Source organism: Elgaria multicarinata, chromosome 16, assembly GCF_023053635.1.
Source record: "Elgaria multicarinata webbii isolate HBS135686 ecotype San Diego chromosome 16, rElgMul1.1.pri, whole genome shotgun sequence".
NCBI lineage: Eukaryota > Metazoa > Chordata > Lepidosauria > Squamata > Anguidae > Elgaria > Elgaria multicarinata.
The window spans coordinates 15,539,647-15,551,662 of record NC_086186.1 but is presented as its reverse complement, the minus strand read 5'-3'; the positions used below and the strand labels follow the sequence as shown (position 1 = coordinate 15,551,662).

The following is a 12,016-nucleotide window of genomic DNA, read 5'->3' as shown; positions in this document are numbered from 1 at the left end:
GAACTGTGGAGTCAACTGAGCTGTTTAGTGTGTTGGGGTTCAGATGCTACCTCTGCCTTGTACTCAGTCTTTTGGGCAGGTTACTTGTCCTTTGTGACTAGCCATGCCTCCCAGAACAACCATTTTGTGATGGTGCCCACAACAGTATATAAAACGGCAAACTGTAACCAGAGGTCCAAATAGGCTGTTTAACCCTCGACTAGCGCCTCCTTGTGGAGTGGTGGAGTGCATGACTAACCACAGTTTATCATTGTGACCAAATTAGGTTACTGGCTTTCCTACAGCCTCCCAGTGAGTTCGTAGCCAAGGTGAAAATTGAACTTCCCAACTCACAGCTTATTCCCTCAACCACTATGTTACGCTAGTTGGGTAACGTCTTGATGCTGCTAATGACTAGCGCTGCACATCTGGTTGGACGGCCTCCAAGATTTTCTCTAAACCACTCTGCATGTGTGATGGCCTTTAAAAAAAAAATATTCTGGGCAAATGGAGACAATGCGGTATTACAGATTTCTAAACACATTAATCAGAGAAAGCATAAACTGTTTTCTGAAACAGACAAAAGTATGTTGTTGTTTTTAAAATAAAACAAAGCCAGCGTTCAATTCGAGTTTTAACTGCGCAATGCTTCTTTTGTTGTTTTTGAATCCTCCGCCTTTCCTTTTAGTTTACAGAAACTCACTCTAAAAGGGGGAACATTCCACTATCATATTCAAGTAGGACTTGAGTATGCTTATCCAAAGTATGGTCTAAATACTTCTACAATCATGGTTCCGGAGGAAGCAATGGGATCTTTCTTCCAAAATGTATGCAGCGCTTTCAAGGTATGAGCCCTGCAGACGTAGCGGCAATCCTCTTACACTGAACTACTACGGAACAGAATGTCCATCATACATTTTTACTCCTTTTCTTGCAAACCCATCAAGAGCCCTGGAGATTTCCAAAGTGAAGCACTTGAGAGTGTCGGCAGTTAATTTAGAAGAAGGCAGCAGACAGGAAGCCTATATGCATCAGTTGCTGGGGAACATGGGTGGGAGAGTGCTGTTGCATCCTGGTCAACAACTGGTTGGCCACTGTATGAACAGAATGCTGGAATGGATGGACCCTTGGTCTGATCCAGCAGGGCTCTTATGTTCCACTGGGGGCCACTGGAAGGGACAGATCAGAGCTGGAGAACTGCTTTTAGTCCAAGGGCTAAATTCAATTTCAGAGAAGCTGGGTGGGTGGGTGGCGGGCATTCTAGTGGTGAGTGGGGCAAAGGCAAAGGGGGAAGGGCCAAAGGTAAAAGGGGTGGAGTCAAAACCCAAAAATCAAAACAAAACCCAGCATATTGCAGCGTAACACTCTTACTGCCAGTAACTAAGCCTTAGAGAGGCGTTTTAGCTTTTTAGAATTGGGGTGGGGGGAATGCACAAGGGCCAGGAAATCATCAAACGCTCAGTGGCTGGTGGAAAGGGGGTGGGAGGAGGGGATGTAGGCTTTGGGGGAACCCCACTCTGGGACCCCAAGAGGGCAGAATTCGGCCCTCGGTTCTATCCCTATGAGATAGATGGTAGTCCTGAATGACATTATGCCCTCACTTTACCAATGGACACATGTCCATCCTAATCAGGAAACAAATAGGAAGCCATTGTACCCTCAATGCTGGCTAGATGCATTTCCTGCAGTTAGTGCTAACGAGCCACGTAGCTGTGGAATTTGTACCAACTGGAGTTTCGAGACAGTCTTCAAAGACCAGCCTCTCATATCGGCATGTTCTCCTTTTGCAGCTTGCATGTATGTCTCTTTTCTTTCAAGCCAGAGCATGCCCAAAGATGCTTGATTCATTATGCAGCGCGATGCAACTAGGTAAGTTTAGATCTTGGACTTAACAAACTTAGCCACATCACCACCCTGCTTTAGATGGCTATAAGAATATTAGAAGAGCCATGCTGGATCAGTCCAAGGGCCCATCTAGTCCAGCATTCTGTTCACACAATGGCCAACAAGCTGCCTGTGGGAATCCCACAACACAGACATGAGTACAACAGCACCCTCTCGCCCATGTTCCCCAGAAACTGGTACGTATAGGCATTTTGGCTAGGTGTATTATAACAACTGTGAAGCACACAATTAATATTTCTCTTCCCTGCACCTTGCCAATCCATGCTTTACATCTGCTACTACGTTCCTACTACTATAAACAACAGAACTGTTGCCAACGCTGACCACAAAAACACACACCAAAAAAACGCTGAACGTGTGCTGATTTGCATTTTCAGTTCGTTTAAATCATAGCACCATCATGACTCTAGAAATAAACTGGGTTTGCCTCTGCTGTCCAAATCAACTGGCTGGATGGTCATTTTGGGGTGTGCTGCAAGGCCCTGGACTTTGGCCCCAAGGATCAGGTTTAGCTGCGTCGCTGACGTAATGAGCCCTCCAACAGCTCACTGTGAAAACAATCCTTTGCCTAGCTTTTAATGTCTGTACATATGAACAATCTTGAATTTTAACATGGTCTTTTATAGACTGCACTCTCCCACCCTCCTTTTCCTCTGTAATGTATGCTATGTGTTGCCACCTAGTGATAAAAAGGCAAAAGTGTTTCTTTTAACATAGTTGGAACTACGCATGCTCCAGGCCTGTGCTCACTGGGCGCGGTTACAAGATGGATGCCAAACAGAACTGTACAAAGAGATAAACCAGATGTCCTTTCATCTTACTGGTGTAGGCTACACATGTCATACTGAGCATGCTCCAGGCCTGCGTTTTTGGGTGTGGTTATAAGATGGATGAAGAGATCAACCAGGGATTCTTTCACACAATTCTGTTTGGCATCCATCTTGTAACCCTGCCCAAAAGCGCAGGCCTGGAGCATGCTCAGTTCTAACTATTCTAAAAGAAACACTTTCCCCTTTTTACCACTAGGTAGTGTAATGTCTAACCCTACTGCCCTTGTTTTGGGAGAAGATGTTTCAGGTAATCAATCAGAATCGGATTCAGAACTAGAAGACGCAGCACCAGACACCAGCCAGCCTGTACCAGTGGGGGAGGAAGCTCTCACGGGCAATTCCCCAGCTGGAAGTCAGCCCTCTCCAGAGCTTATCTCCTCAAGGCCAAATCCTACACACTCAGTGGGAAGTGAGGTCTCTTCCGGAGGTGAGCGTCCTGACAAGCTAGCTGATGCTATGGTCCGCCAGAAGCTAAAACGCACAGCACAGAAGGAAGGTGTGAGAAAGTCGGTTCGATTACGCCCAAACCTGCCTCCGCACCAGGCGCTCTGAAGTTACAGGCGTTAGAGAAGTACCTTCCTATTCTTCTTGAACAGACAATTGTCTTGCTTAGTTTGCATAGTTTTGCCTAGAGGGACATTTCCAAGAGGTCAGACTCTATTCAGGTAGAAGAGACGTTTGTTGCTTAATAAAAGCTTTGTAGATTACTTAGCAAGCCTGGTCATTTGCCTCCCATCGGAAGCAGGAGTGTTCTGAGAAACACGACAGGTAGCAACACACACACACACAACTCACTTTCTTTTCTTTTTTACCTTTGGAAGACTCTTTCCATTTGCCATCAGGGTCGCTAGTCCTGCACAGCAGACCAAAGCACTGGAACTGGAAAGCCCAGAGCTCGGGGGGATGGTGCCTTCAATAAGGCAGTTCATTCCGCTTGGGCAGTCAAGACTGCAATGCTCCTAGCAGTAAGAGAAAACAACATTGATGGTCAAGATTCATCTAGACCCACATTGTCCACATGGAATAAAGAAGGACCAGCTGTTACAGTAACACTGGGGCAGGATCCAGACAGGATGGCACCATTTCTGCATATGTTCTCATGGGAGCGATATAACATTTGGAGTCTGATGCCCAAAGCTGCTGAGTTCTTTCAAGATACAAGCCCGCCGTGGATTCTGATCCTGGCCTAAAAAGGCACCACTTCTAAGACCCTGCCTAGTTCTGACTACGGGGGGAGGGGGGATCTACAGTGAAACAGCCAGACCAATAAGCAAGCTGCTTTTAACAAGTGGAGGTCAGGTGGTACGCCTTCATCCCTTTGGGAGGCTGTGTGTCCTACTTTACAGCAGACAGTCCTCTATTTGAAGGCATCTTCTAATTCTGTGGTCTCCAACAAGGGGTCTGTGGACACCAGTGTGCCCGCAGACATTTCTCTTGATGCCCTGCTCCTCCTGATTTTTATTTTTTTCTAAAGATTTTTTTTAATTAAAAGAAATAAAAAACCTAGAAGGCTGGCATGTTGCAAACTGCCCTCCAGTGCCATCTTTATTTGGATTCAAAAGAGTGATTTTGTGTTTAGAGCTTGGACCCCACTTCTGTCTTGTAATTAGGTTCTTGGCCAAGTTCCTTTTCTTTTAGTCTCACCAATTGGCCTTCTGGGAAATGTATTATGTGACCGGTCACATAATCATGGCAGTCATTTTGTAAATTGGCAAGCCCCCCAAGGCAGCCATTTTGTAAGAGCACCCATGACACCCTCTCAAAATTTCAAAGGTGTCCACCAACTCAAGAAAGTAAAGGTCTGATGGTTACTGTAACAATACAAGTCTCCAGCTCAGTCCTGTGCAACCCAGCCTCTTGACCTTGCTTCCCACACTGACCGAACTCCTGTGCTACAGACACCTGGAACCCTGCTAGATCTTGTTTCTGGAATGACACCTGCCTTTGGACTGCTCCATTATCCTTGACCTAACTTCCCCGTGAGAACCTGGTTTTCTGGACAGTCCAGATACCCAACTGGTATCGTTATTCTCCTGTCCATGGTCAGCCCATGACTGGATGGCACCAACTTATCTCAACCTCTGCTTAGGCACCAAGATGGGACTTGGGCTAGGCAGAACACAGCCTGCTCTAAAGCTCCCAAGTCTACTGCCATTTCGCAGTATGAGCAAGTCACTGCCGAGTGAGGGCACCAGGGTAATCCTCTGGACTTCTAGGTCTGCAGCTCTCTTTCAATATGAATAAGTCATTGTTGAATGAGGGCACCAGGATATTCTACTGTGCTTCCAGGCTGCCTGCTTGAACAACCCCTTGCTTGTTCCATAGTACTTGCTAGCAATCAGACCTGAGCACCTGATAACAGGTGTTTGCCAAGCAGCTAAGGGGAAATCCAAAGCAAAAAACCATAGCCATTTTTAAAAAAATCACAGGGCACCTGTTTGGAGGCACAGAGCATCACTGTATTGAACGAGAGCCAACCTGTAAAAAAAAGAAAAAGGATTTCTATCTGAAAATACCTAAGCAGCATGCTCTGCAGACTACTTTTGCAGCAGCAAGTGATTTCAATACAATTTATGGATCAGGCTTGGAAAAGGCGGCCCATTCTAACTGAAACTGGAGGACTTACACTCAAACTGAGTTAGCCTCCTTGGCTTTAATGGGGCAGAGCCAACTGAAGTGGTCTGTGGCTTACCCTATAAAGTAATCACTCTGACTCCCAGACTCTGAGTGTATGAGCAGCAGACAAACGCCCGGGGCCAGCAACCTCAACCCATAAGCTAAAATATGTTAACAATTTCCCCAGAACTCCACATTGTCAATCAAAGACCCCCGTTTTAGCCAAATGGAAGTTTTACAGGTAGGTCATACGCCAAACAGGATGCCAACATGTCAAATCAAATAGACATCAAATGCACTTTTCTTATTGGCTCAGATAGAGGCAAAATTAATAAATATCAAATATAATCACAAGGGTAGGGAATTGTGGTTGGTATTTATCATTCACACTGGTAACCAAACAGATAGCATATGCCGCTGGACAGTATGATATAGTAAATGTTTTTAGTGCTAAAGATTACCTTTCCCAGCTAAAAATTGGCAGAACACATTTGAAGTGGCTTTGCTTTTCATGACAACTAATGAGTTTATATTTTTAGAACAAAGTGGTATGTTGCAAATATTTATTCCACTGCGAACCTCTTTCAAGAAGGCTGAAAATAGAATACATACAAACAAACACACACACACACACACACTTACCACTTCATCAAGAAACGGGGCCCTGCATAAAGTTGTGTTTTTACATGCATCTCTGCGTGAGTGCATGTGTACATATGCATTGGAAGTTGTATGGTTTCTATACTATTTCAACCAGCTTGGTTTTATGCATATTTACCAGGAAATAAGTTGTTCTGACACGGGGCTACGTTACAAGATGGTGGACACTTCCTCGTTGTTCTCCAAGGCAATAGGGACTAGAAACATGGATTTTGCCAATGGAGACAGTGATTCCAGATGCCACATTCAGTGCCATGCAGCCAATTATAAAGTTGCATCATGATGCAATGAATGCATCGACAAATAGTTCCAGAGGCTGTTTATTGGAGTAATAGTTGAAGAAAACTGGGATCTCAACCCAATTGAACTTTATGGTTAACTTATTCCTGCTGAGACTCTGATCCACTGGGACTTTCGAGGTTAAAGTCTAGCAGTTTCAATGGCTCCAACAAAGGAGTAATATGATCTCTTATAATTCCATCAGTTCAGCCGCTTCCCATGCTACGATTGTCAGCTTTCAGGACGATGCCATTTTAGTTGTGTGTGTATTTTGCTCTTCAGCCAGGAAGCAGATGGCCAACTTCTCAGTTGTGCACCTTTTTTTTCCTGCGCTTTTGCAGTGCTAGTGGCCAATGAAGCAATTTCAGCTTCATTTTTGGCAGATTTTTATTTTGCTTCCTAGGAATCCCTCCTTCGGTGGCCTGGTGGAGAAATCATTTAAATTCCTGGCCTCAATTTTTGGAAGCCATAATCACCTGCTCCACAGAGGGCTGAAAATATATTTTTCTGATTCGTAGGAAAGAACATCATTTTTTGTTTTGTTTTTTCAGTTCCGCTGCAGATGGTATGGAAATGATTCATTCTCTGGCCAATCACACGTGAAACAGACACGGGGCCTTACTTCAATGGCTAACAACTATTTAAGACAGATTTCCGGGAATTTTGTTCAGCTTTCCAATAAAGTCCTTGTAACCTTGCTGCAACCCCTCTTCCACGTATCTACTTGCCTTCTGTCCCATAGATAATCTGGTTTATCTATACTTGAAATATAGAACTAAGCAGAAAATCTGGGAAACTGAGGTTCAAGAGGATACAACATAACATCTTCCCTGTACTTTGGAAATCTCAGTGATAGGAATGACTATTTAGTACAGGGCCCCCAACCTTTTGGGGCACAGTTGGAATTTTGAGAGCGTGTCATGGGGGCTTGCCCATCCACAAAATGGCTGCCACGGTGAGCATGACCGCTCACAAAACACTCATTTCCGGAAAGGCAAACTGGAGAGACTAAAAGAAAAGTAACTTGCCCAAGAATCTAATTACGAGGTGCATTCTGTTTGCAGTATATAAACATCCCAGTTATTTAAAAAAATAAATTAAGAAATAAAACAAAAATCAGGAGGAGCAGGGAGCCTGGTGAGAACCAAGAGAGGTATCTGTGGACATTAAGTTTGAGACATGAAATTTAGTATCTCTCCCAAATATACTTTGAGAATGTAGTCCACTCCCACTATGACACTTTATAAGAGAAAGAAGAATATTAGCTGTGAAATTCCGCTCTGTATTCAAAACTTGGGAGATGCCTTAGGCTGGCAACTGCAATCCTGTAGTCATTTATCTCGGACTGAACTCCACTGAACTCAATGTAGATATGTACAGGCCTAAACTCCATTGAAATCTATCTATCTATTCTATCTATCTGTAACACTGCACAGTTATTCCATTATTTACTGTTTTGTCAATCGTATGAGACTCAGAAGAACAGAAGAAGGGCCATGCTGGATCAAAGCAAGGGTTCACCTAGTCCAGTATTCTGTTCACACAGTGGCCAACCAGCTCTCAAACAGGAACCCACAAGCAGGACACGGGTGCAATAGCACCCTCCTGCCCATGTTCCCTAGCAACTGGTGGATATAGGCTTTGTTCAAGAAACTTCAGCTGACTATGGGCATGTGGACTGGTGCATTTTAAAATTAAACCACAGATTAAAACATAGCAAAGACAATTGCTAAACTTGTAGAAAGGATGGAAAATATTGCTGCCAATCCGAGCAGACAACACTGGCCAGATGGACTAGCTGAGAATGAGGCAGCTTCATCTGTTCACAGTTGAGAAGCCACTGGTATACGAATGGCCACTAGCTTAGAAGGATCTTACCAATGCAATCCTACGCATATTTGCTCAGAAGTCTCATATTTAATGGAGCTTACTCCATAGTAAGTGTTTACAAGAACCTTTTTTCTTGTCAGGTTCTGCATTATGTCGATCAAAACCTGTTGGGAGTCCTAAATTTAACAGAGGTTGTAGGCAGAGCCACAAGTGGGTGGAGAATGGGCCAATGTGGGCAGAGTTTTGTGAAGTGGCCAGAGGTCCAAAGGAAAATAGGCTTGGGTCTTCATATGGTCCCCAGACCATAGGTTCCCCACCACTTGATTACAGCCTAAAAGGATTGTGGGGATATAATGGAGGAAATGATGAATAGCCATGATAGGAGAGACGTACTGCACCTGCTACCAACTGTCTCTGCAGAGGCCACCAGTGAGGGAGAAAGCGGCGGCCAGGCACCTCTCCACCATGCCTGGGTCCAGCTCCAGCTCAGAGCCCCCTCCCTCCTGCTACCAACTGTCTCTGGAGAGGCCACCAGTGAGGGAGGAAGCAGCAGCCAGGCACCTCTCCACCGTGCCTGGGTCCAGCTCCAGCTGAGAGCCCCCTCCCTCCTGCCACCAACTGTCTCTGCAGAGGCCTCCAGTGAGAGCCTTTTTTGGCTGAATGGCGGCATAAAAATCCTTAAATAAATAAATAAATAAATGGTCAGTAGAATTATGCCTCTGAATATCAAATGCTGGGGGAAATGGGAGAAGGCTGCTATCTATCTCCTGTTCATAAGCTTCCAGAAGCATATCTGGCTGGCCACTGCTGGAAATAGAATGCTGGTCTGATCCAGCAAAGCAAATTCTTATGTTCTTACATGCATATACTTTAATGGAATTGTCTTAATGTGGGTTGAGGGTTTTAATGGAATTGTTTTATATGTTATTGTAAAGCGCCTCGATGCCAGAAATGGTGAGGCGGCACTATAAAAATGCTTTAAATAAATAATAAATAAATGAATAAATAAATAGTATACTTAAGCTGCATATTTCCAAGAAAAAGCTTGCAATTCTGGAGAGCCCCATTTATTTTAAAAGGTCTAATTTCCCCCCTCTTGACATAATTCCAATATTAGGCAGCTTTCTACAAATAGCAGAATTCTTGCAACAGCCACAGAAAAGAGCTCTAGTTAAACACGTTCTGTCCACCACCACAAATTACCCGCAAAAAATTCCACTTCTTAGACACACAAACAAACTATTCACTCAAAGACTATTGCTGCCAATGCCATGTAAAACATCAGAAGACAAGACTGGGCAGGAAGCGAGAAGTCCAAGTCCTATACTTAACCAGAAACTGATCAACTAAATTGCCTTGAAAGTGGATCAGACTTGCAAACTTATCACACAATGTTTAAACCGAGGGAGAAAGGAGGGTGTCTCGATTCCAAACTGAAAGGGGGATTTTACCAAGCTTTGCAGCACACCTCTTCCAAAAGTATAACATGTTCAATTTAATATAAACAGACTATAGCATTGGATTCTCTCAGAACTAGCATCTGATTGTGTCTCTTAAGAGCTTGTGGTGCATTTGTGTTTATTCCCCCACCCCCAGCACTATTTTATATAACCTTCCTTTATATGGAAGGTCCCAAAACTGGTAAAAATAGCTTTGCAGCAGGGATGGATAAAACCAGTACATACGAAGAACCATGCTGGATCTGACCAAGGGTCCATCTAGTCCAGCGTTTGTTCAAACAGAGGCCAACAAGCTGCCCAGAGGAAACGCACAAACAGGACATGAATTCAACAGCACCCTCCCGCCCATGTTCCCCAGCAACTGGTGTACATATGCATACTGCCTCTGATACTGGAGGTTGCATCTAGCCATCAGGACTAGTGGCTATATTGGCTGATTGGCAAGCCCTTTAAATTTAGTGACATGCATTTTTGATTTAATTATATGTTATTTAAGTAAACACCATTGGTGAAATGTAGCAAAAATGCAAGAGTTGGGCAGAATTAACAGCTTTTGCAGTCTGATCCTAACTGTGTTTATGCAGGAGTAAATCCCATGTACTCCTGCATAAACAATAATCACGCATAGCATTTATGTAGCACGTATCTAGTTTTTGAAAGGCTTCATATATATCTTAACAGCCTTCTATAGTAGGGCAGTATCATTATCCCCATACATCAGAGGTGGGGTTAGGCTGAGAGAATAGTGGCTTGGCTGAGGTCACCTTACAAGTTCACAGCTCAGGTGCAATGTGATTCAAGGGCTCCCTGGCTAGTCTTAGCCACTTGGCTACACCAGCTCTCAATGCTACACTCATGCTATTTACTTCCAACTCAGCTTGCTCAGGACTACAGCCATAAAGCCATTCCAGTGGTAAGTGCATGTGCCACCATACTTGCTGCAATGTTATTTGCCCAGCGTGTAGACATTACGCTGCTGATCAATTAGTCATAGTTAAGTGATTGGGAACAGGCCATAAACTTGAATTTAGTGTTACATCTGCACTGACGTAATTAATATTACCAGGGTTTTCTTTTCACAACAGCTTAGAAACCTGCTAGATAATGGGGCTGTACATGGATTTTGGAACAAATGAAGAACTGAACCAAATTGGTTTATGTAGTTCATTTTTTACATGTTCTGGGAGAAATGCACAGATAAATGAATGAATATGAATGGCATTTGGGGGTAGAGTGGGGACTTACTGCTCTTCAACAATGGTGGTAACACTAGAGCTATTTTTGGCAGCCGCTCCTGGTGGCTGCATTTTGATATTTAACCACAATGCCCTTGATGTTCTGCCATTCCAGGGCACTGTGAAAAGGAAGGGGTCGAACACCGGCTGCCCCCCCCCAAAATGGCACCACCAGTTACCCATTCCCAAACTCCAGAGCATTGTGGGTAAATAACATGGTAGTGAGGAAAGTTCTGCTGCCACTGCAGACAGCACAAAAAAATGCAGGTTGCTTACCTGTAACTGTAGTTCTTCGAGTGGTCATCTATGCATTCACACATATGGGCTTTGCGCCTGCGCAGAGACCAGACCGGAACCTTCTATAGCTGAGTGGAACGTTTTTGGCGGGAACCCCTCCCCCACGCTACCGTGCATGTCCATGGGGTTCCCGCCCTTACCTCAGTTTACAGGAGTCCGACATTGTGCCCCCATAAACATGAGTGTAAATAAAATAAAGTACATTCCACATATAACTGTGTCATTTATAAGTCTCACACCACCAAGTGGGGATGGTGGGTGGGTTGTGTGAATGCATAGATGACCACTCGAAGAACTACAGTTACAGGTAAGCAACCTGCATTTCTTCTTCGTGGTCTCTATGCATCACACATATGGGCGAGTAGCAAGCTGACATATATTTGGAGGTGGGTTGGTGCATCATCTGAAGATCTCCGAGAGCACTGTCCTTCAAATGAGCAGTCCTGCCTCGCATGGGTGCCCAAACTGTAGTGCCTAACAAACGTGGATGGAGTGGACCACGTTGCAGCTCTACAAACTTCTGTCAAAGGAACACCTCTGCCGAAAGCCACAGATGTTGCGACGGCTCTGGTAGAATGAGCTGTCACAGGTTTCACCAGCTCTAGTTTAGAGATAGAGTAGGCAAGTTCAATTGTCTCTACAATCCAGCGTGACAGACGCCGGCATGAAACAGGGAGTCCCTTATAAGGCTCCCCATAACAAATAAACAATTGCTTTGTTGTTGTTTTTGTTGTTGTTGTTGTTGTTTTTTGTTAAAATCCCTGTCCTAGCCTTGTAAAAGGCAAGAGTTCTCCTTACATCAAGTGTATGTAAAGCAGACTCTACAGGTGATGTAGGATTCGGAAAGAAAGCTGGTAGAGTGATATATTGGGACAGATGAAAAGTTGACACTACCTTAGGCAAGAAGGCAGGGTCTGTGCGTAAC

General features: G+C 44.3%; 1 protein-coding gene across 1 annotated transcript in view; it reads right to left on the bottom strand.

The window, feature by feature from the left end:
• Positions 1-12,016, bottom strand: part of GALK2 (galactokinase 2) — a 72,740-nt gene that overhangs the window by 48,604 nt on the left and 12,120 nt on the right. Inside the window, exon 5 of the mRNA XM_063142794.1 lies at positions 3,527-3,673. Coding sequence (XP_062998864.1) covers positions 3,527-3,673 — 147 coding nt within the window. The remainder of the gene's footprint in view (positions 1-3,526; positions 3,674-12,016) is intronic.